General features: G+C 42.9%; 1 protein-coding gene across 2 annotated transcripts in view; it reads right to left on the bottom strand.

The window, feature by feature from the left end:
• The window catches only part of LOC115139348 (protein dispatched homolog 1-like), a 68,967-nt gene that overhangs the window by 17,907 nt on the left and 24,655 nt on the right, over nt 1-26,405 (bottom strand). The window contains exons 1-2 of one of the 2 annotated variants that reach the window (XM_029676614.2): nt 11,081-11,332; nt 7,318-7,909 (exon numbers count right to left, since the gene is read on the bottom strand). In XM_029676614.2, the coding sequence (XP_029532474.1) occupies nt 7,318-7,868 (551 nt within the window). In that variant the 5' untranslated portion in view covers nt 7,869-7,909; nt 11,081-11,332. Of the gene's footprint in view, nt 1-7,317; nt 7,910-11,080; nt 11,333-26,405 lie in introns of those variants that run through there. The other variant, XM_029676615.2, reaches the window with a different exon arrangement.

Genomic DNA, 26,405 nt, shown 5'->3' with positions numbered 1-26,405 from the left:
AAGCTACATGCATTGTTATGTTAAATGTTTGAATACTAATTGAATCCAGGAAGAATAATACAGTGTATTCTCAAGACTGTTTTTGAAAAACTATGAGAACAAATATAGGGGAGTCACTATTGGAACCATAGATGAAGGTCCATTATAAACTAAATATACAATGCAATTCTGCACATACATGATTGAGGGATTGTGCCTTCAACTTAAATACCATTTGGACAGGCTGTTAAAAGGGCATTTTTCGGGATCATATTACATGCTAGTAACTATTTATAAAGCATTACAAAAGTTATCAAATCTTCCATTAGGCCTAATCCCCCATGGAGCCGAGTCAGCCGTGGGAGGACCAGTAACGAAGCCTCACTAACTGCTCTCTCTACCAGAAGAAGAAAGAAAAAGTTATGACAGAGTGCTGTTCAGATGCAGCTTTGATCCTGGTTTATAGGATAGTATGGCTTGGGTGGGTACCTTTATGGGCTTTGCTTTGCCCCATGCTCAGGCGCCATACAGTATAGAGCATGGACTGAATGAATGAACAGTCTGGAGCAGGGGCACTGGGAGCTCACCCCTCCTGTTATTTTTCGTACGTGCAGGTACGGGAGTCAGCTGCCCCCCGAATCACCCTCACCCATGGATGAGAGCATTAAGTTGGGTTTATTTAGGTGAAAACGTCTAAAACCAACAAAAGCGGCTTACAAGCTTCTAAGATTGTCACCAGATTGTCACCTTCACCAGCAAATTAACTGCCGAAGTAAGAGGCCAGGAGGGTCCCATTTCTCAAGTTTTACAACAGGCAGAAGTGTCTCAGTGTTAAGGCAGGTGATAAATTGTGCCGGGGGGCCCTTTTGGCCCAATTCGGTTGATCCTGGGTAAAGGTACAGTGGGGTAAAAAAGTATTTAGTCAGCCACCAATTGTGCAAGTTCTCCCACTTAAAAAGATGAGAGAGGCCTGTAATTGTCATCATAGGTACACTTCAACTATGACAGACAAAATGAGAAGAAAGAAAATCCAGAAAATCACATTGTAGGATTTGTAATGAATTTATTTGCAAATTATGGTGGAAAATAAGTATTTGGTCACCTACAAACAAGCAAGATTTCTGGCTCTCACAGACCTGTAACTTCTTCTTTAAGAGGCTCCTCTGTCCTCCACTCGTTACCTGTATTAATGGCACCTGTTTGAACTTGTTATCAGTTTAAAAGACACCTGTCCACAACCTCAAACAGTCACACTCCAAACTCCACTATGGCCAAGACTAAAGAGCTGTGATTAGTAGGAGAGTAGGAGAACTTGCACAATTGGTGGCTGACTAAATACTTTTTTGCCCCACTGGATGCATGAGGTAAAAACACTATGTACAACATAGCAACCCTGAGGGCAGAAACAGGGTAGTGTTGACCTATCTGTGGGCTTAACTCACTCCACATAGATGCAGACCTGTTCTAAGAAGCCAATGGAAGGCTCTGGAAGCAAACTGGGTGGTTCCCTCCCTCCTTCCCTCATCTTTCTGGGGAAGGCAGTGCTCATCTCTCCTTTCCCCTGATCTCCCCAGAGACACCAGGGTGCTTCTTCATAAGTCAAGGCTGAGGCTGGGCGTGATGGATGTCTCTGTACAGTGGTTAATGGGCCAAATGGATAAAACGGTAGCGTGAAGAGTCCTGCCGCTACTTCACAGGGGTTCACATCAGGTCCAGGACTCCAGGCTCCCTCAGACCGCAGCAGGCATAGCAAACAGTTGTTATTCTTTATAATGTGCAAAGCCTTGTCAAACTGACACCCTGAAATCCATAGCACAAAGATCAATTTCAGGCCGCCTGGCTGGTCAGGACTTGCAGCTGTCAGACAGCTTGGCATATTAGTTAATGTCTCCAAAAATGATATCTCACTGGGTGAAAGTTATCTGATGCATGATTTTTTTTAAAGAGGGTCTATGCATTCATATCAAGGCTTTTCTGCATGTTTCCATATATGGCCCCTAGTCATAATCACATATTCAACTGATAGAAATGTTTTAATTCATCCAATATGATGAAACATTCCAGCTGGATGAGGTGTCATGTTTTATATGTTTTTCTTTACACCATGGAAACAAAAAAAATGGTACTTGGTACAAAATCAAACACGCGTGAGATAATAAAAACATGCCGGCTATCTGAGAAAGTATGAAACCAATCCAAACTTGTGGCCGCTACAATAACATGAATGTACTGTAGCAGGAAGCAATGCACGGGCAAAACCCCTCCCCGGGTGAGTGGAGTGTGAAGGAAGAGGTTACAAACATGACATGACCCTGAATAGTTCAGCGTCAGCGGGCTCTTTGGGGGTTGTTCAGCCTTGGAAGGTCAAGCCAGTCTCGGCAGCACAGGTTGACGCAGCTCTCTCACTCTCTCTCTGGGAGACCAGCAGGAGCTGAAAGGTGCCTTGAGAGTGTTCTATCAAGACAATTACAGGCTTGGAAGAAACCAACGCCTGAAAACCTATTGAGATGAGGCTAACTGCAGGCAAATGCCTGACTGACTGACTTCAAGTTCACAGACTCAGACTCATCCTCTGCTCTGACTGTTTCCCCCTGATCCTCAAATCATAAAAAAACAAAGTCACCATGAAGGATAATCTTACCATTCAGACACTGCCAATCTTAATGCATTTCCCAGACCCAGACAGAGAGATCCTTCATCTACTCAACAGATCTGCTGAGCTGGCCTTCTCCTTAATAGTGGATTTTAGTCATGACATTCAAGGATAAGTCCATTTACTTCTCAGAGTAAAACACATACACACAGAAAGAGAGACTATAATCTTACATCTTATGGGTGGATTAATACTTTCCATGTATTCTCAAGAGGAGTTATATACTGTAGTTCCAGAATGTATAGTTCTTGGACAAACACACAAAGGCCTGAATTGCCTGAGGAAGAAACTCCAGTGCAACCTTATCGGGAGGGGGAGGAGGAAGGGGCCTCTATAAAGCAGGGCGTAACAGCCAAGTGCTGTAATCATACATGTAATCCCCTGCCTAATCTCACGGATCACAGCCTTTGAGATCAAATTGATATTTGACACGATCTTGTCTGACTGCGTACCCTCAAATTACCGAGGCATTAAAAAGCCTCTCCCTCCATGCGAGGAGAGATTCTGTGGCGCACTGTGCTCCAACACGAGGGTAAAAGGAGAGGCCCAGAGCCCTGAACGTCTGGGGCCAGTCAGGGACTCGGAGACTGTGTACCAGACAGCCAGGCTTATCCTTCCCATCTCCAATCTCTCTGGAGACACAATACTACTGTACAGGGGATTGGAACTGAGAGCAACTCAACGTGGAGCCTGTAATTCAAACCTGTCATCACAGAACAAGAGGGACCTATTTACTAAATACAGCGGCTGAGGAACATCAGCTCTTTATTCAGACACAGAATATATCATTTTTTAAAGAAAGCCACAGATGCCAGCGAATGCATCCAAATGGCTGCACTGATGTCCTTTGCCACACCTTGCCCACCCAACTGCCTAATGTGCGTGGATGGAGCTTGCTGTGCGCACACCGGCACCTGATACGAGTATATACCTAATCTCTCACAGCCACAGAAGACATTTCTCTAATGAAGTTACAGGGATCTAACTCAATTCGGTAGGAAATTTCCATGCGAAAAGACGTAAGCAAAAATATAGTTTTACACAAATGAACCATAACTACTTGCTACTATAAAGAGGAGCTGACATGAGTAACTGCAATATTTACTTTTATTTTGTATGCTGTGGAGTTGGAGATAAATAACAAAATACACAAAGTAAGTAGATGATTAAGGAAAGCATTAAATGGCTCCAGTCTAAAATATATTTCAGTCTGTGGTTTGCAGGAAGGCGGGGAAAACGACTTGCTAAATGCGTCTCGCTTAAAAAAATGTTTGACAACAAACGTGGCAGAGTTCTCCCCCAAAGAATGTAAGAGCGGTGCTGCACCACCTTGTGGACTGGCCACTACGTACAATTAAAGCTGCAATATGTCACTTTTTGGGGGGACCAAACCAAATTCTCATTTGCTACGAGACTCGAGATTGAGCTCAGGTGCACCCTGTTTCCATTGATCATCCTTGAGATGTTTTTACAACTTGATTAGAGTCCACCTGGGGAAAATTGTATTGATTGGACATGATTTGGAAAGGCACACACCTGTCTATATAAGGTCCCATACCACAGTTGACAGTTCATGTCAGATGAAAAACCAAGCCATGAGGACAAAGGAATTGTCCATAGAGCTCCGAGACAAAATTGTGTCAAGGCTCAGATCTGGGGAAGGGTACCAAAACATTTCTGCAGCATTGTCTGTCCCCAAGAACACAGTGGCCTTTATAATTCTTAAATGGAAGACTCTTCCTAGAGCTAGCTGCACGGCCAAACTGAGTAATCGGGGAAGAAGAGCCTGGTCAGGGAGGTAACCAAGAACCGGAAGGTCACTCTGACAGAGCTTCAGAGTTCCTCTGTGGAGATGGGAGAATCTTCCAGAAGGACAACCATCTCTGCAGTACTCCACCAATCAGGCACGACAGCCCACTTGGAGTTTGCCAAAAAGCACCTAAAGGCTCTCAGACCATGAGGCACAAGATTCTCTGGTCTGATGAAACCAAGAATGAACTCTTTGCCCTGAATGCCAAGCGTCACGTCTGGAGGAAACCTGGCACCATCGCTACGGTGAAGCATGGTGGTGGTGGCAGCATCATGCGGTGGGGATGTTTTCAGCGGCAGGGACTGGGAGACTAGTCAGGCTCCAAAGTGCTCAGGACAGACTGAGGCGAAGGTTACCTTCCATCAGGACAATGACCCTAAGCACACAGCCAAAACAACGCAGGAGTAGCTTCGGTTCACATTTCTGAATGTCCTTGAGTAGACCAGCCAGAGCCTGGACTTGAACCCGATCGAACATCTCTGGAGAGACCTGAAAATACCTTGCATCCAACCTGACAGAGCTTGAGAGGATCTGAAGAGAAGAATTGGAGAAACTCACCAAATATAGGTCTAGCAAGCTTGTAGTTGTACACCCAAGAAGACTCGAGGCTGTAATCACTGCCAGAGGTGCTTCAACAAAGTACTGATGAAAGGGTCTGAAACTTATGTAAATGTGATATTTCAGTTTTATATTTTTTATATATTTGCTAAAAATTCTAAAAACCTGTTTTCGCTTTGTCATTATGGTGTATTGTGTATAGATCGATGAGGGGGGGAAACAATTTAATGCATTTTAGATTTAGGCTGTAATGTAACAAAATCTGATAAAAGTCAAGGGGTCTGAATACTTTTCGAATGCACGCCAAACACCAGTTTCAACATCAAAAGTGAAGAGGCGACTCCGGGATGCTGGCCTTCTAGGCAGAGTTGCAAAGAAAAAGACATTTCTCAGACTGGCCAATACAAAGAAAATATTAAGATGGGCAAAAGAACACAAGACACTGGACAGAGGAACTCAACATCCCGGAGTCGCCTCTTCACTGTTGACGTTGGGTGACTGTTGTTTTGTGGGTACTATTTAATGAAGCTGCCAGTTGAGGACTTGTGAGGCGTCTGTCTCTCAGACTAGACACTCTAATGTACTTGTCCTCTTACTCAGTTGTGCACCGGGGCCTCCCACTCCTCTTTCTATTCTGGTTAGAGCAAGTTTGAGCTGTTTTGTGAAGGGAGTAGAAAACAGCGTTGTATGAGATCTTCAATGTTTTTGGCATTTTCTCGCATGGAATAGCATTCATTTCTCAGAACAAGAATAGACTGACAAGTTCCAGCAGAAAGTTCTTTGTTTCTGACCATTTTGAGTCTGTAATCGAACCCACAAATGCTGATGCTCCAGATACTCAACTAGTCTAAAGGCCAGTTTTATTACTTCTTTAATCAGAACAACAGTTTTCAGCTGTGCTAACATAATTGCAAAAGGGTTTTCTAATGATCAACTAGCCCTTTAAAATTATAAATTTGGATTAGCTAACACAACATGCCATTGGAACACAGGAGTGATGGTTGCTGATAATGGGCCTCTGTACACCTATGTAGATATTCCATTTTTAAAAATCTGCCGTTTCTAGCTACAATAGTCATTTACAACATTAATGTCTGCACTGCATTTCTGATTAATTTGATGTTATTTTAATGGACATAAAATGTGCTTCTCTTTCAAAAACAAGGACATTTCTAAGTGACCCCAAACTTTTGAACAGTAGTGTATGTGTATATGTATATTTTTAAAACTTTATTTGTTATAATTTAAGGCCAGACACCACACCCTAATGGCTATTTTTGTGTTCTAGATTGCAGGAAATGGCAGTTACGCAAAATGATTTGAGTTATGACATCAGGGAGAAGCCACACGGAGGAAACCTCTGTCCCCGGCCAGACATACTTGTAGAGATTATCTCGTCTGGCTGAGCTGTGTGTTGGTACTGTCTGCATTGTGTTTGCCTGGGAAAGAGGACAGCCAGACCATGAAACCATCAGCACCTGTCCTAGAAGAGCCTCAATGCTGATGAGCGAGGGGAGGCTTGGGAGAGGCCAGGGGGACAGTCCCTGTGGATTGACGGGACAGGCTGGGGCCTGAGGAGGGACAGCGGCCCTGCAGCCCCTGGGGCTCTCAAAGCTCTCTTTTATTGGGGTTGGGGGTGCAGTGGGGGTGGCTCTGGGGCTGGTATTGTGCTACCTGGGTGCCTGGCTGGCTGACCCCTCCTCCTCCCTGCATCTGCTGGGTTGGCACCCCTGGGACCACAGGTTATCTCCCTAGGAAATCACCTTGACCTCCACACAGCAGAACAATCAGGAAGGAGTCAACAGGCAGGCAGAGGGATTATGAAGCTGAATTTAGATATGTGTTAGGAGAAAAGGGCAGTTCTAACTATGATTTCTCAATACAGGGTCCAATTCTGTAGCATGCAAGCAGTTACATGACTGACATGGTGTAATGCAAAAGTACTATTTAACCATGTCAAATGTCAAAAATGTTTCAGATATCACACTATCAGAACTTAAAACCTACCCTACATAAACAGACTCAAAACACATTCCTCTGGGGCATAACTGGGGGAAAAGGCAAGGCTACAGTTACATGCATGTACATATTCTTAAACAGCCATGTACATAATGGTACTACATAGCACCCCTAACATTATCCCTAAATACTGTGATATGTTAGTAAGCATTCAGTCAGCAGCCATTTGGCAAGGAAACGCAATGAAAGGGCTTCTGTTGGAGAGGCAGGGTAATAGAGATATGCCTAAGGCCACCCCGTTGCAGAGTGAAGCACGAACCGGCGTACACACAGAAACACACAGTCATCACACACGTACCTGAGGCCAGCCACAGTGGGCTGGTTCTGGAGGTGCTCCTGCCAGCGGTGGTGTAAACAAAGGGATGGAGGAGAGGCCTGCAGGCAGCAGGAGCCCGGGTGAAGGGGCAGGGCAGGGGCATGGGTCTGGAAGATGTGGCACTCCTGCTGGTTGCCGTGGCAGCACAGGGGGGGATGGAATGGGCAGCGGTGGCAGCACGGGGGAGGTGGAGACAGCGGAGGAGTAGAGGGGAAGGAGGTTGTGGAGGGCAGGAGCTTGGACAACCTTTGAGAGTCTGTGAGGTGTGATGAGGTGGAGGAAGAGGCCCTTAGGGAACCGTTCTGCTTGATGATGCTTCCATTCTGACTCACTCTGGATCTCTGCTGCAGCTCCTTGTGCGGTGGTGTTGGCCTTGGTTGGTGCCTCTGCCTCCGCTGTGTTCTGGGTGTGGATACAACGCTGACGTCCCTTCTTTCCGTGCTGCTGAGGCTCGCACTGGCCTCTGTGACGCTGGGTGACAGGCTGCCATTGCTGAGGAGCAGGAGGTCACCATTGGCGTCACTCAGGGCCATCGTCCTCCTCCTGCTGGCCTGGCGCAGGGTTTGCCACTCCTCTGCAGAACATAAACGGAAAAGGGGAGGTAATGCAGACAGGCCAATAGTTAGCTCTTAACTGTAGCTAGTCATGTTGACATTCAGATGAACATTGACTCTATTCACACAGAGCTGGTGAGCTGAGCTGAAGGGGGCAACGAGAGGAAAGGAGGCCTGGAGCCAGGGAGTAGCGTGGGCGAAGGGGAGAGAATGAGACAGTAAACAGTGCAAGGGTTCACACTCAAACTCAGATCAAAACAGAATGCAATGACCAGTCAGGAAAACAGATAATTAACTTGTTATTTCTAGGCCAGGAGACTGGGAACAGATACAAGCAACACAAAGTTCATTAGTGATCAATCCTCATTGATTTTCTGAATTAAAGCTAAATGTGAAATATTAGTCAGTCACTTTACCATATTTCTCTACCTTCCTCACTGCCATTTTTGTCTAAATAGTGTGATTTATAATGTATGAATACGATACGATAGGGTATTGGCAGCCTCTGTTCAGGGAGTATGAGCTATTTCTACATTATGAAAAGTATAAAATATTTCCAACAGAATAAGATTAAACAGAGGTCTTCAAGTGTTCATGTTGCTAGCATTTCAGCCCCTATGACTCTTATTAAAGAATACTTTCAGGCTATGTGTAATATAAAATGACTTCAGTTGGGACATTTTGGAGTAAGATAAAATAAAAAATATGTTTTTGCCAAGATATGGCTTGACACACTTTAAAAAAGTAGTGAATTGCCTTTCACAGGTAATGCACGGTTGTGGTTGGTTGTTAAGTTGGAAGGTTGCAAAACACCAACCCCCGCTGAAACAGATTTGACGTGAACCCAGATAAATAAATCTCTCTCAGTCTAATGTGACTGGGAGTCCTGAGAGAACCTCATCCCCCTACAATAACTAATGGCTGAGGTGGGGAGAAAAAAACTACTTCTCACTAGTTCCCACACAGTACGGTCTACTTCATCCACATCACGCCTAGGACCGAGAGATAGATATGGAACTGCACTAGATTGAAATGTACTGCAGTGCAGAAAATCCCCCTGTACATCACAACACATTATTACTACCATATCATAACGCATAAATATTGCCTTAAAAAACAAATCTACTGAATGTGGCTTTTATTCTTCTTTATTTTCCTATTTGATAAACTATGCAACTTTTTTAAAGGCTACTTTCTTTACCGAACCTTGTAGAGATTTTGCATTTAAAAATATTCACATCTGTCAAGACAAACTTTACACATGACACAGCTTCTTGCTGTTCCCTCAAACTCACTACGGTCCCATTCCTCCAAGTTCGGCTTGGCTCCATGTGATCGCATATGAACACAGTACACACACACACAATCGTAGGCTACATCAAATATATTGACGCCAAACTAACCGACACCCATTAAGATATATAATATAGCCTTCTAGGAAAACCTTTTCTCCATGCAAGGAAACAGCCATGATGCAGTGAATGTGAATGACTGTGTTCTGCGATGCCTCAACATGAATAAGGTAGGGGGTAACATGAGACTGACAGCCCAGTCAGGTCAGAGCTGTGGGAATGGGGGACTTCAATCTCGCTCTTCTGAAGGGCTCCGAATAGCAGGCAGTGCAGGGGAAATGAAGGTTACATTTTGAGTTTACCAAAAATCACAAGTTACCAACAATGATAGAAAAGCTGAAAGGTGGCAATGAAACGATTAAGTATGAAAAAGAGACTTAAGAGAGTAGTCTGGATCTTTGTAATATGAAAAACATGACTATGCTTGGCTAAAAAATCAGTTGCATCCCTCTACCTGTACACATCTTCCTTCAACATTGCTCCACGGCCACAGGAATTTAGATGGCTGCGTGGGCTCCAATACTGAGCGCTGAAATCCAGGTGAGACATCTAGGCCAGTCTGTAGTCTGACACAAACAGGGGTCTGTGGCCCTCAGGAAACTTGGACAGATTACAGTGTGGAACGACTGTCCTAAAAAAGAACACTGAGGACATGTCCTTAACAATTATTTAATTAATAAACTATTTATATATCTTTTTTTGTGTGTGTATCTGCAAACACTGGTATGTTACACATTTTGGTTTTAAGAATTGACGGTCACACTATGCTTACGACCGACACAATGAGGTTTGTGGAAACTGCAAAGATTTAGAATAACGGATGCATTTTTCTGCATTCATGTTGAGTTTGTGATTAATTTGGGGTGAATCTGTGCAACTACGAGGTACGCAGCAGGAGGCAAAGTACCTCATTCCTTTATTTAAAGCTAATAGGACAATCATTAATAAGAGGACTCAGTCAAGACAGTTAATAACTTCCGCCTAATAACAGAATTTATCCTGGAAACTACGAGTACATGCCCGAGAGGACTATGAGGACTTTGACATTCATATTCTAATAGTGTCTGAGAAGCTTATGACAAGCCTGAAACTTTGGCCCAGTTCCACAGCTGGGTTTTACATACCTATATGGCGTTCTCGCTCAAGGCTACTGCATTGTATCAAGTTAAATAGGTAAATAAGCTGGTTTGGTGTCATACCGTCATCATGCCTTGACCAATCAATGTGAAGCTGAAATGAAGACAAGCAGCATATTTTTTTTCTTCTATTTTATACATTAGCCATAATGTATTACAATGCATTGCTCTAGAGAGAGCATTATGATTAAATAAGAAAATAAACTATAATGTTGCTTCACTATGAGATATGAAACCATATTAAATAATTTGAGTAAAATGTAGTTTTGTTTAAACTTTAAAGGTAGGCTGAGTGACCACTAACGTTCTAACTAAGCTGCTGTCACACTGAATACGTTTCTCTGTTTTGTCGAAGTATGTCCATATTAGCCTACCAAATATAACGTTGATCAACTAAAGTTATGTAGATTACACGATGAGGCTAAAAACATTCCGATAGGAATCTACACCAGCGTTCAGCAAAAGACCGGTGCATCCCATTCAGCGAAACATCACTTTTCATGATTTCGTTCCAGTACCTTGTAACAGCGGAGAAGGAATCCGCTTTCTACATCGTATCCTAAACTCCCACTTTAGTAGCCAAAACAGTTGAAACAACAGACACAAATATACATTTATAAACCATTAAGATTATGGGTTTCAAAACAGTCTTTTTCAGAGGATCAATGCACAGCAGACATTTAATGGATTTTTGATACGGTACCTTACGAAGTGTTCAAGCTCTGGATGCTTGCGTTTCGTTCGTGCTCGCCTAAATTGAATGTATTAACCGAAAACGGATTACGTTTACAGTATCCACCACTAGTTTAACAAAACACTCAGAAAGAGAGGAACACGTCGCGGCGAAAGAAGGTCGTTTCTCACTGAGAAGCGGTCTGCCGGAATGACACATACATGCACCCTGTCTCCGTAAACGCAGGCGGTGGTCTGGGTGTGGGACTGCGCACTAGCCCACTGATAGGATGTTCATGATGATGCTTGTCGACTTTTAACCCAATCAAGGCCTCTGCAGGACACAGCAGCTGGAGGAACGGAGGTCCATCATCATCCTCATCATCATCAGTAGTAGTATTACCCTCACGAGCAAGTTATGCCGCGTTCAAAACAACTGGGGACTCGGAAAAATATGAGGTCAAATCATGACGTCAATGAAACTCCGAGTTTGATTACCGTTATAATCGATTTTTCTCAGTCTCGGCTCCTTTTTTTCCGAGTTCCCAGTTATTTCAAATGCACTGAAGTAGGAAGTCGGAGATTTCCCAGTTCTCATTTCCGAGTTCCCAGTTATTTCAAATGCACTGAAGTAGGAAGTCGGAGATTTCCCAGTTCTCATTTCCGAGTTCTCAGTTATTTTGAACGCGGCATGTGTCTCGCGTTGCCATACCTTCAAAATCACGTAGTTTTTCGACGAGGCTACTAGCTAGTAAACAGCCAAACAAACTAGACTAGAAACAATGTATTATGAGTCTGATTTATTTCATAATCACAACAGGAAAATGAAAATCTTCTGACCTGCTTATTTTAGGATGTTATTCAGACAATCACTGACTATTATTGAGAGGTTTCTAAGGCCAGGATTCAATCCGATCGCGCTTTGTCGCCTATCTGCATTCAAGATAAACGCTGCATACTGTATGTCGGCTCAATTGGAAATTATTATTTTAAATGTCAAGCGCATTATAACGCGGATTTGCAGCCAGAGGGATGTGTAAGAGAGAATAATGACCTAACACCAAGTTTACAAATGAAACTGACCCAAAAAATCAGCTGTCAAGTTAAGTTGTGAAATAATCACGGTTTTGGTATCAATACACCTTTTTGTTTTACATCAAACCACTTCATTATGACCCCACCCACGTCATGGCCTACACCAAATTAAAGATTACAGTCCAGCTGTGTTCCATCCTTTGGCTGGGTTCTATAATGTAATAACTCCCTAAAATATACTCCCCTTTAGCTCAGACCTCCCTTTAGGTCAGACCTCTCTGCCCTGCCCATTCCCTTGAAATAACTGTGGTTTGATTCAAAACACACTGTGGACTTTCTGATAAAACCATACCCAACCAACAGTTGGGCCTCCGCCACACAATAAAATGTTTACCATATCCTTTGGACTATTTCAAGAACATTTTGTTCCCATGTTGCATGTCTCCATTACACCACCATGCAATATCCCAATCTTTCCCACATTGAAAAGATGAAAAACGGAAAGAGCTCGTCTTCCGGACTGTTGGAAAATCTTTGGACACCTTCTGTGCTCAGAGCATTCTGCTCAGCGGGGGGTTAAAGGGAGAGGCTATACCTGGCTTTAATTTCAGCTGTCTGCCAGTATCAGGACACAGTTCATATAGCACACCATAATATGCACTGCAGTAGGGTGCTGGCTCCAAGGAAAGTACCTAGGATTTATTTTGCTTAGAACAGTTGTGTTTACCATCGTTTACCACCTTTCAGGTCAACTTTCATTGAGTCCTAACTGCTGTATAGGCCTACATTGTGGTTTGTTGTGTACATCTGTAGTTTCAATGAGCAATACTAATGTTAACCTAGCAGAACATCCAACACAAATCTTTCAATAAACACTCACCCTGTTTAAGTGATTACTGGCCAACAAAAACAATATAGCCTAATGTAGGCCTACTTGCAAAGCAAAAATACAGTAGGCCTACACTACATTATGTAGGCTACTGTATACACAAAGAAAATAATAAGCCATTTGAATAAATTACATAACATAGAACCAATAGTCTCACTCAACGACAAAGCTTGTGCGTGTGACCAAACATGATTATTACCTATTCATATACAATAGAGTGTATATTACAGCAGTGGTTCCCAAACGGTGGGGCGCAGGGGGACCTCAGTCCGGCTTTAAACTTACTCTTGAATGTTGTAATAGTAGAATGCACAAGGTGTCATTTTGAAATTGGGTAGTGCATTATCAGTTTCCTCTTGTCATGTCAGTCATTGGATCTTAGAGAGCTGTTTATAACCTGTCAGAAATGTCCAGATCAACGAGCCAATGTCAGGTAATGTTTTTTTTTTGCCCATAGATATTGTTCTAATTTTTTAGTCACTCAAATATCACATGAATATACATTAGACATGGAAAACTGTATAAAATTGCATGAAAATTTGCTTTAAAACTGCTAAATGTTCTTTGCACCCCATGAAAAAATGTGTAGAGTTACAGAAAAGAAGCTTTCAACCTGCTAAATTCTCTCCATCAACAAGGGGTGTGAACAGTTTGTGTCATGAACAGTGCTGTGCGCAGGGGGGGTGTTCGCCAATGCTGGAAGGGGGGCGAGTGAAACATTTTAGGAACCACTGCATTACGGGGCTAGTTAGCTCAGTGTGAATAAACGGCTTTATGGTTGAAGTGCAGAGCCTATAGCCCCATTAAACCTCATGAGTGGCTAGGATTATCACACTAAAGCCTGGTGTATCAGTATCCAGCCATGCCTGTGGTGGTGGTCATCTGCCTGGTCAGCCCAGGCCATCCGAGTCCAGTGAGGATGCCCCCTTTGAAATAACAAGAGGCTGGCTGGTGGCCACTGCGGCCCTGGACTGCAGGGAAACCACATCAAAGGGCACAGTAACGGGATGAAGCTGTAATCAAAGCATACTGGTCCCAGCACTGATCACCCACAGTTCAAACTGACGGGCTCCGCCAAAAATGAAAGAGAAAAAAAAGGAGAGAGACATTTCTAAACACTTCCAGGAATGGACCTGGAGTAAGACAGTTGTAGGAACGGGTTTTCTGTTTCATGTTATAATTTGGAGCACCAATGGAAATGTGATAAGGTTTTGCAACAGCCTGCTCTATTGGAGCTTGTACTTCCTAAATTCAAGGGTCGAAGCAATATTGAAAGTACTAGGGTGACTAGTACTAGTAAAATACTGTAGGACAACTGAAGGATCCCTTACAAAAGATACACGTTCAGGTTTGCACAGATGCAGAATACATTTAGGCCTACGCTTAAACAAAATGCAGCACAAATGCCCAAAGTAAAGAGCCAAAGCCGCTCCCTCTTGCACATTCCAAGGACATAAACTTCAAACAGCTGAGAGGAAAAAAAACATGCAGTGCACAAAGGTTTCCTGCTATAAATTAAACATGATCCAACTCGTTTTGATTTGGAAGCACATTTACGGTGACCTAATAGGCAATCGTGAAAGCTGAAATCAGGCAGGAACCATCCGTCAGATGATGTTACAACCCCATTGTGCATTGCAGTTACCCCTGCATGTGGTAATGGGGGGGGGTAGTATCACTCTCATCTTGCAGCATTGCTGACATTGCTCTGTGGCTTCTGTGAGTCTAAGTTTCGGAAACCCAGGGAAACCAAATAGCTCTGACACCCCCAGAGTGAAGACGGACATCTCCCACCCGATTAACACTCCCCAAGTCCGCAGGGATGGCCAGGACTTACTGCCAGAGTTAGACAAGGCCTAAAGAGAACACTCTAGGTTGGGCCTAAATCTGTATGTTTATTAAAGTACACTAGACTTTATATACACTAACTGAGGCTTCACCTCTCCCTATGACCACAGACAGTTAGAAGAATAGCCTTTGTGCTGAATTATCCTCATTGACTAGCTGGAGATTCAAGGGACCAAAGAACAAGTGCAAGGAGTTGCTGGAGTAGCAGGAGAAATTGCAACCACAACCAGCTACATGCTGTAGCCATGTGACCTGCTTCATGTCCCAGAAGAGAAGATAAACATGAAAATAGGCTGGAGAAACCTTGCAATTAAAGAGATACCGGGGTGGTGTAGCTGGATGGCCGTAATGCTAATCTACATTCCTCTTATAGGTGTTGATGGGCAGCTTGGAGGTGTAAATGAGATCACAAGCACCTGTTCTATACTCACTTTGACAGACTGATAGAAGAGTGACATTTTTGTAATTTGCTGATAAATGGTTTGTCCTTTCCTTTCAAGTCCTCTAAGGATGGAATAGGCCTATTGTCGGGATGGTCAAGAACGCACTTATTTTTGGTCACAATGAATTGCTAGGCCATATCTTTGACAATCCCAGAACACACACCAAATAAAAGAGAAAACTAGATGTGTATGTTTCAGAGGACAAGGGGAAAGGATTCTTAGAACCCAATTAACAGAAGGTTGTTCTTCAGCCTTGCTCCAGCCTTGGACTGGGAAGTAACCTCCCACCCCACCAGTACCACCCTCACAAAGCCCTTTGGCACAAAAGCAGGCTCTGCCCTCTAATTACAGTTGTTTTTACAAAGGATTTCACATGGTGTCAGGGCTTTGGACTGGACCTTTGTCCTCCTTTCACATAGAGCGGCAGTGCACCCTCGGCTTTCTCTCTCTCTCTCCACCTCTATCCCTTTTCTTCCTCTTCTCCTCAAGTGCAGGGATTTTTCTGCCATTGTAATTCTTGGGCGGGCCACCTAAGCGTTGTGTAAAAAAAAACTATTATAATAATATTCAGCTAGACAGTCAGGGAGAATTGAAAACTCCCAAAACAATCAATTTAGCAGTATCCATTTTGATATTATGTTTGAGCAAAACAGCATTATCCTTGGCAAAAATGCATAGAATTCCAGGAAACTTGCTTTAAATTAAAAATCTCAGCTCTATGGCAGAATATGGACATTAGAGGATTAGAAAGCCAAGGCTTAAAAACAAAGGTGTCTATGTATGCCAATGAATCAAGTTTTATATTAAGTCTGCAAGATAGATCCCTGCAATATCTCATTGAAGATCTTGATAACTTTTCCGTACTCTCTGGACTAAAACCTAATTATGATATTTGTACAATATTACGTATTGGATCTTTAAAAAACTTTTACATTCCCCTGCAGTTTACCTATAAAATGGGCTGATGGTGAAGTAGACATACTCTGTATTCATATCACAAAATATATAAATAAGCTCTCCACAATGAATTTCAATAGAAAACTTGTAAAAATAGACAAGATCCTGCAACCATGGAGAGGTAAATACCTGTCTATTTATGGAAGAATTGCCCTGATTAACTCCTTAGTCATATCTCAGTTTACTCACTTACTTATGGCGCTGCCTATTCCTGATGATTCGTTTTTCAAATCATATGAGCAAAAAATATTTCGCTTTATCTGGGATGCTAAAGCAGACAAAATAAAACGTGCCTATCTGTATAGTGAATATGAATTGGGTGGGTTGAGATGATTAAATATAAAAGCACTAAACCTCTCTCTAAAAGCTTCACTTATTCAAAAGTTTTACTTGAACCCTAAATGGTTCTCAAGTAGATTACTAAGAAAAGCTCATCCATTGTGCAGATTGCCATGTCTCATTAAAAATGATACTTTTCTCAAAGTGTCTCTCTTTTTCAAACAAGCATTGCAGAGCTGGCTACAATTTCCCCCTGAAAAGATAGAACAAATATTACAGCAAATATTATGGCTGAACTCAAATGTGCTGGTTGATAAAATACCTGTATTTATGGGAAATATGTTTGAAAAGGGTATTTTGTTCTTAAAATATATTGTAAATTGGCATGGTAGAGTTATGTCCTTCATGGAGTTATCAGAAATGTACGGGAAGGTCTGCTGAATCCAAGAGTACATCCAATTGATTACAGAATTACCCCAAAAATGTATGAGGCAGGTGGCAGCGGGAGGAGGTAGGGAACTGGTCTGTCTGCCCAATATAAAGGATTCAAACTGGCGGAGGAAAAAAATAGCATAAATAGGAAAGTATACCAGTTTAATTTGAGGACCAGGATGTTGACAACTGTGCCATACAGATTGCAAAATAGTTGGGAAGAGATTTTTGATGTACCGATTCCATGGTATGAGATGATATATAAAACAACGCAAGACTTCGTGCTTTTAAGCTAAAATTATTATATAGAATTTTTGCCACCAACAAAACGTTGAATATTTGGGGCATAAAATCATTGAAGCTCTGCAAATTTTGTTGTGAGGATACAGAATCAATAGACAATTTATTTTGGTATTGCCCTCAGGTAGACTGTTTCTGGTCTCAGGAATGGCTGAAAATGCATAGCATTGATCTAAAATTGACCCTATAAATAGTACTGTTAGGAGATCTGGAGAGACCGGGTCAGTCAATTACTAATATACTAATACTCTTAGTAAAAGTATTTATCTTCAACTCACAATCTGTGGATTCTACTCGATTAGATAGATTGAAATGGTACGTTAACCATCACAGCATAGTTGAAAGATACAGTGGGGCAAAAAGGTATTTAGTCAGCCACCAATTGTGCAAGTTCTCCCACTTAAAAATATGAGAGAGGCCTGTAATTTTCATCATAGGTACACTTCAACTATGACAGACAAAATGAGGGGAAAAAATCCAGAAAATCACATTGTATGATTTTTAATTAATTTATTTACAAATTATAGTGGAAAATAAGTATTTGGTCACCTACAAACAAGCAAGATTTCTGGCTCTCACAGACCTGTAACTTCTTCTTTAAGAGGCTCCTCTGTCCTCCACTCATTACCTGTATTAATGGCACCTGTTTGAACTTGTTATCAGTATAAAAGACACCTGTCCACAACCTCAAACAGTCACACTCCAAACTCCACTATGGCCAAGACCAAAGAGCTGTCAAAGGACACCAGAAACAAAATTGTAGACCTGCACCAGGCTGGGAAGACTGAATCTGCAATAGGTAAGCAGCTTGGTTTGAAGAAATCAACTGTGGGAGCAATTATTAGAAATTGGAAGACATACAAGACCACTGATAATCTCCCTCGATCTGGGGCTCCACGCAAGATCTCACCCGGTGGGGTCTAAATGATCACAAGAACGGTGAGCAAAAATCCCAGAACCACACGGGGGGACCTAGTGAATGACCTGCAGAGAGCTGGGACCAAAGTAACAAAGCCTACCATCAGTAACACACTAAGCCGCCAGGGACTCAAATCCTGCAGTGCCAGAAGTGTCCCCCTGCTTAAGCCAGTACATGTCCGTCCAGGCCCGTCTGAAGTTTGCTAGAGAGCATTTGGATGATCCAGAAGAAGATTGGGAGAATGTCATATGGTCAAATGAAACCAAAATATAACTTGTCGTATTTGGAGGACAAAGAATGCTGAGTTGCATCCAAAGAACACCATACCTACTGTGAAGCATGGGAGTGGAAACATCATGCTTTGGGGCTGTTTTTCTGCAAAGGGACCAGGACGATTGATCCATGTAAAGGAAAGACTGAATGGGGCCATGTATCGCGAGATTTTGAGTGAAAACCTCCTTCCATCAGCAAGGGCATTGAAGATGAAACGTGGCTGGGTCTTTCAGCATGACAATGATCCCAAACACACCGCCGGGGCAACAAAGGAGTGGCTTCCTAAGAAGCATTTCAAGGTCCTGGAGTGGCCTAGCCAGTCTCCAGATCTCAACCCCATAGAAAATCTTTGGAGGGAGTTGAAAGTCCGTGTTGCCCAGCAACAGCCCCAAAACATCACTGCTCTAGAGGAGATCTGCATTGAGGAATGGGCCAAAATACCAGCAACAGTGTGTGAAAACCTTGTGAAGACTTACAGAAAAGTTTGACCTCTGTCATTGCCAACAAAGGGTATATAACAAAGTATTGAGATAAACTTTTGTTATTGACCAAATACTTATTTTCCACCATAATTTGCAATTAAATTCATTAAAAATCTTACAATGTGATTTTCTAGTTTTTTTCCTCATTTTGTCTGTCATAGTTGAAGTGTACATATGATGAAAATTACAGGCCTCTCTCATCTTTTTAAGTGGGAGAACTTGCACAATTGGTGGCTGACTAAATACTTTTTTGCCCCACTGTATATGTTGCGTAGAAATCCAAAGAGGGTGGCCAGCAGAGATAGGTGGGATGGGCTGAGGGTTGGGATGTGGAATTGGAGACAAGTGGGAGTGGAGTTGCTGTGCGGGAGATAGAATAAGATAAAAGTCAAAAATAAAGTCAAAATAAAACTTAATAAATAGTACGTTTGAATGACACTGAGGGGCAGTGTTTTTACCGCTAATGTAGGTTTGCCTGAGGCTGATGCCGTGCAGGTGTTTATACACATGCATATACACACACTCTCAGTCAAATAAACGCATACAAGAACACACACACATACATGTAATAGTGCCAGACATGCACACAAACATATACAGTTGGCATTGCTGTTATGATTTTAGTTGTCCTTGATGTCCTTTGTTTTAAATGTATTATTTTTTCCTTTCTTTCTTTTTTTGCCTTGCTGTTTGCTGTTTTCTTCTGTCTTTATATTTTTTCTCTTTAGTTCATTCTCTTGGTTGTTGGTGCTTTGGGGGGTTCTTGGGGGTGGGGAATGGAATTAATTGTATTTTTTATTTAAATGTTTCTTCTTGTGAGGGGGGGACTGTGGGAGGGGTCTCGAATGATTGATGGACAGGTATTGGGGAACTGTGGGGGGGATCTTGGGGGATTCGGGTTCACGTTTTTTGGCCTGGTGGGAGATCTGTCAACGTGCCCTTGAGCAGGGCATTGACCCTGGATGAATCTGTGTGTTGCTCTGAATGGGAGTCTGTTGGATGACTGGTATGGTGCAAGTATATTGTTTGTTTCAGATATTCAATCAAAAAAAAATATATATATATATATATAAAAACCAAAAAGAATATGTAGAATCGCAGGAAATTAGCTTTAAAACTGCAACATTTTCTCTCAGCTGCATGGCAAAATGTGTAGAATTGCAGGAAATTAGATTTAAAACTGAAAACAATACATCTCAGCTCCGTGGAGAAATTTGTAGTATTGCAGAAAATTGGCTTAAAATGCAAACGCTCATTGCCACGCCCACCACCTAAGCACCTTTTTGATCCATAAAAACACAGGACATCAAGGACAACTAAAATCATAACAGCAATGCCAACTGTATATGTTTGTGTGCATGTCTGGCACTATTACATGTATGTGTGCGTGTTCTTGTATGTGTGTGCCAGAAGAGACACTGTGGTTTGGTTCCTCCTCTGGTCAATGACAGTTTCAATCCCTGTCTAGCCTCTCAAAGAAGGGGGCTCTCAGAGCACTAACAAACTGAGGCTGGCACTACAGACACTAGAGGAGAGTGACAGTGGAAGGAAATAGTAGTTGTTTGACCTTGGGCTTGCTGAGATGCTAACGAAGGGCTGAGACAGACAGGGCAGTCCAGCCGAGCCGACGGGGAAGGAAAAGGAGGAGGCTGGTGTTGGCCTGTGGGGGTAATGGAAAGAGACTCTTTGAGGAGCCCAAATTTAGCGTTTGTTCATCAGGTCGGCTGAGCCTTTGATGAATTGCCCAAACACAGCCAAAGCTTTCCAGAGTCAAACTTCCCCCTAGCCCCTGCTCTACAAACACAGGACAGGGCAGCTCCTCTCCTCTCCGGCCTCTGATGGGAAGGAAGGGGGGTGGGGGGATGTCTGTCAAAATCCAGCCTCCGATGGCTACCTTTTGGGACGGGGATGTCAAATTTCTCTGGGACCCTCTGATTCCACGGTTGGTATGTCACACAGTGCCGGACAGAGAGAGGAAAAATCATGACGCTACATTTTCTGTGGCAAAACAGTCTAGGTGTGAGATCACACACCACTGACATTATACTGTCATTCAGAAATACTGGGAGAGCACAAAATGAATGGAATTATGGATAATAAACACATTATCCAAAAATAATCATGTAAAAAAAGTTGCTTTAGGAGAGGAGACATGAACAGGAACCTCTCCCAACTCTCACCGACATGCATTCTTCAACGTCACCACCTGACTTATTTCAGAGGGGTTTTCAACACAGGCTTTACAAAGGCAATGCTGGACGTGGGTCCAATGTACTGCGACACAAACCTCTTGGTTCCTGTCCCTCTCACCATCGTGAGACGTGTCCAAGAACTCTTGGCAGGCATGGCATCAGCCCGGTCTCTGTGCCAACATAAATGGAATGACTTCATCCTGTGTCATCTCACTCAGCGGCCCAAGGACAAGCAGACTTTCTGACGCGGTTGGGGTGAATTCGCCTCACTAATGAGACTCTGGTTTGGGAGGGCTAGAGTGTGTGTGTATGTGTATTAGCCTTACTAATGGGTCTCTCTCTTTTTAGGAGGGTTGGGGCAGAGTTGGCATTTGGACTCTGTCATGCTCCCTACGGAGGGGGTAAACCACTGAGACGGGGCTTAGGCATCTGCAGCTGCTCCTCCAGAACAGAAAAAAAAACGGAAAAGTGATGACATTTTAACACAATAAGATGTTCACATCTCTCTTCCTTTCCCACCTCATTCTCTTTTGGTTTTTACATGGTAAGTGCAGGCCCAGTTATTAGATCTGTTCACAGCTAAGGAATACTACTCTATACACCTCAAGACCAGTACAGAACCGTGCATTAACCTTTCCCAGAATGACTGAGTAATGGCATTCAGCTAGCTATTGGCAGCTAACCAGCTATACGTTGTTATGAGGGTTTAGTAAAGAATGACAGCCAATGTAAAAAGCTGGTCTTGGACTGGTGTAATGTACGGGCATTCTAAGACAGTTCTGTGCACTTTATGATTGTTTAAAAGGCAGAAGAGGTTATTTACCATTCTTGCCAAAATAAGCTATTTCAGGGCTCCCGAGTGGCACAGCGGTCTAAGGTGCAGCATCTCAGTGCAACAGTCCCTGGTTTGAATCCAGGCTGTATCACATTCAGCTGTGATTGGGAGTCCCAAAGGGCGGCGCACAATTGGCCCAGCATCGTCCGGGTTTGGCCGGGGTAGGCCGTCATTGTAAATAAGAATTTGTTCTTAAGTGACTAGTTAAATAAAGGTTAAATAAAAAAATACACATGTTATTAAGTGGTTCCAAATAAAAATCACTTCAGCCCTGTAGGCACAACACTTCTCTCTCTTTAAGGCTTATCCCTGCCATATGTAGAGAATGGCTAGGGACGCAAGTTGGATGGAGCAAACCTTTCAAATTCTTCCCCTTACAATCTTAAGACCAAACAACAAAATGACTGTAGAAAAGTTAGGCCCGTCGAGTTCTCCTGTACCAGACTGGATAGATTGTGAGTTCTCAGAGTGATTTCTGTGGTGAGGGGTGCATTTATCAATGTAAGGCTAAATGTGTGTGTGTGTGTGTGTGTATCAGGTGTGCAGGTGCTGGGTGTCGCGCTGAGTACCAGCAGAGGGAGAGAGACATGGGAACACGGTACTGACACCAGTGGGCCACATGATAAATGTGCGCTTTGACAAATGTAGACTGTAAATACTCACATGTGTGTACTCCTGTCTGTCACATTCACATGTGGCCCTGATACTGCGGGTGTGGAGGATGGGGTGTGTGTGTCTTTTCACTGTGATAGAAGAGGTGCACTGGGGGAAGAGGGGCAGTGTGGGGAAAGGGGGGCTAATCTCAAAGTCCCTATCCGTAAAGTAAAAACAAATAATACGAAAAGAATCACTCACAAAGAATGGCTGTGGAACTTTCTGACAGCCGATCCACTTAACACATTTGAAACGTTGCTGCCCCGGGCCCCAAAACCAATAACAAATCGTACATCAAAAGGACACTGATACTGTACCAGGAGCCGAGGAGAAAGAGGCTTGAGAGCTACAGGTGTCTCCTCACAACTCCCTGTGTTTGTATAGAATGCCCCGGCCCATCCATCCACCCACTTCACAGCATCAGGGTACGGAGCAGACATGGACATATGAGGGTATGTTTGTGTATGTATATGCATACTTATAGGGGTGAAGGTCTGTTTGTCATTTTCATTTTACATGAGAAAACAAGCTGTTATTATTATTATTAAAAGGGTGGATACAGCTTTTTGGCGTCTCCACCAACAATATAGAATATCTTCAAAATTAAAACTGGAAAGCCGTCCAGTTCCTAGTCAGACCTGACTTTATTAGCTGTTATGTGCATAAATATTTATAAACAGTGAAATATGACAGTAAAATGGATGGAGCAGGAAAAACTCCTCGCCCAGAGAAAATTATGGGGCTAGGATTATTGAATTACATCATGCTTTGGGTCAACATTCCTCCCCCAAAAGGCATTGGAAATGCTTTTTTCCCTTTCATAAACGCATATGCAATACCCCCCTCCGGGTTTGTGTCACATGTACGTACACTCACACACACACCAAGGCTACACATCCATAATCAAGCAGGGAGAGTGTTAAGGAACAAGTGAATGAGAGTGGCTCATAAACCACTGGCTGGCTGGCTGACACAGCCGTGGACATGCACCCACTTAGCTCCATACTCAGCCCATTAGTCTGCTAGAGCAGCATGACCAACAACACAGCTTTAACTGGACTAATTACAACACACCAATTAAAAACCCTACACAGAGACAAATTGCCAGCCTGTTATTTTCCATATTCATCCTGTCTGTTTGTTTGTTCCATTCGTTTCCCTTTGAAGTGTTGATTCCTACTCATGCTTATGAATTCTAACAAAGAAATTGCTTGTTTGGAGAGGAGTGTTGGAGGACTCTAGCCAGTGATGACTGGTCTTTGTCCTCTGTTCCATGATGCAATCCATCATTAACAACCTAACATTAACGTTCAGTGATGCAATTATATACACTGAGGGTACAAACATTAAGAACACCTGCTCTTTCCACGACATAGACTGACCAGGTGAATCCAGGTGAAAGCTATGATCTCTTATTGATGTCACTTGTTAAATCCACTTCAATCAGTGTAATCGGAATGGAGGAGACAGTTTAAAGAAGGCTTTTTAAGCCTTGAGAAATGGATTATGTATGAGTGCCATTCAGAGGGTGAATGGGCAAGACAAAAGATTGAACGGGGTTATGGTGGTAGGTGCCAGGCGCCCTGGTTTGTGTCAAGAACTACAGCGCTGCAGGGTTTTTCATGCTCAACAGATTCCCTGTGTGTATCAAGAATGGTCCAACACCCAAAGGACATCCAGCCAACTTAACACAACTGTGGGAATCTTTGCAGTCAACATGGGCCAGCATCCCTGTGGGGGTGGGGTGGGGGGTGTTCTTAATTGTTGCTAGAGTTTCTTTTTACTGCCATCTACACCATGGCAAAATGTCCCTTCTACTTTCCCCCCACTCTGTGTCAGTGGTAGAAGTAAGCTGTCCCAGTGTTGAGAGGCTCAGTGACCCTGGACTGGGCTTTCTCTACCTCTCTCTGCAGTGGCAGCCAGTGAGCGCTAAGCCGTAACAGTGCCAGCCAGAATGATTCCCGGAGTGGAAACGGTTGGAATGAGGGGTCAGGCCCATTCACCCCGGCACAATGCGTTTTGTTGAAGAACTTCACACCTTTGGAGGAGTAATAATGGCAGTAAATTACGAGGATTTAGGAGTTACAGTAAATCACAATTATAAGGCCCCATGCTTGCTCCCTCTCCTCCTGGCCAGGGTACAACCTTCGCACACTAAGCCCTGCGCCGCCCGCAGTCTTCTGGGCTGTTCATGTCAGTCACACTGATGGCGCACGGGAGACAAAGACCTGCTTTAAGGCCTTTCCAATGGAACCCGGCTGAAACCTAAAGACAGCCGAACCCCCATTTTCATTGTTAGCATTAATTGTGATGTAGGCCTAGTGTACAAGCGTTTACAACTTAACAACTAATCTAAAATAGGAGAGAAGGGGGGGGGGGGAGAAAGGACATCCAGAGTAGAGGTCGACCGATTATTATTTTCCAATTCCGATACCGATTATTGGAGGACCAAAAATAGCCGATACCAGCCGATTTAAAAAAAATGTATTTGTAATAATGACAATTACAACAATACTGAATGAACACTTATTTTAACTTAATATAATACATCAGTAACATCTATTTAGCCTCAAATAAAATGAAACATGTTCAATTTGGTTTAAATAATGCAAAAACAAAGTGTTGGAGTGCAATATGTGCCATGTAAAAAAGCTAACGTTTAAGTTCCTTGCTCAGAACATGAGAACATATGAAAGCTGGTGGTTCCTTTTAGTCTTCAATATTCCCAAGTAAGAAGTTTTAGGTTGTAGTTATTATAGGAATTATAGGACTATTTCTCTCTATACGATTTGTATTTCATATACCTTTGACTATTGGATGTTCTTATAGGCACTTTAGTATTGCCAGTGTAACAGTATAGCTTCCGTCCCTCACCTCGCCCCTACCTGGACTCGAACCAGGAACACATCGACAACAGCCACCCTCGAAGCAGCGTTACCCATCGCTCCACAAGTCTCAGAGCGAGTGACGTTTGACACGCTATTAGCGCGCACCCCGCTAACTAGCTAGCGATTTCACATCGGTTAAACCAGCCTAATCTCGGGAGTTGATAGGCTTGAAGTCATAAACAGCTCAATGCTTGAAGCACAGGGACGAGCTGCTGGCAAAAACGCACTAAAGTGCTGTTTGAATGAATGCTTACGAGCCTGCTGGTGCCTACCATCGCTCAGTCAGACTGCTCTATCAAATCATAGACTTAATTATAACACAATAACACACAGAAATACGAGCCTTAGGTCATGAATATGGTCAAATCCGGAAACTATCATCTCGAAAACAAGACATTTATTAGTTCAGTGAAATACGGAACCGTTCCGTATTTTATCTAACAGGTGGCATCCATAAGTATAAATATTCCTGTTACATTGCACAACCTTCAATGTTATGTCATAATTAAGTGAAATTCTGGCAAATTAGGCGGCCCAAACTGTTGCATATAATAACATGACTCTGCGTGCAATGAACGCAAAAGAAGTGACACAATTTCACCTGGTTAAAATTGCCTGCTAACCTGGATTTCTTTTAGCAAAATATGCAGGTTTAAAAATATATACTTCTGTGTATTGATTTTAAAAAAGGCATTGATGATTATGGTTAGGTACAGTCGTGCAAACGATTGTGCTTTTATTTCGCAAATGCGCTTTTGTTAAATCATCCCCCTTTGGCAAAGTTGGCTGTCTTTGTTAGGAAGAAATAGTCTTCACAGAGTTCCCAACGAGCCAGGTTAAAAAATATATACTTGTGTATTGATTTTAAGAAAGGCATTGGTGTTTATGGTTAGGTACACATTGGAGCAAGACAGTCCTTTTTCGCGAATA

Source organism: Oncorhynchus nerka, linkage group LG13, assembly GCF_034236695.1.
Source record: "Oncorhynchus nerka isolate Pitt River linkage group LG13, Oner_Uvic_2.0, whole genome shotgun sequence".
NCBI classification, from domain to species: domain Eukaryota; kingdom Metazoa; phylum Chordata; class Actinopteri; order Salmoniformes; family Salmonidae; genus Oncorhynchus; species Oncorhynchus nerka.
The sequence above is the reverse complement of the archived record's forward strand: the minus strand, read 5'-3'. Positions and strand labels throughout refer to the sequence as shown.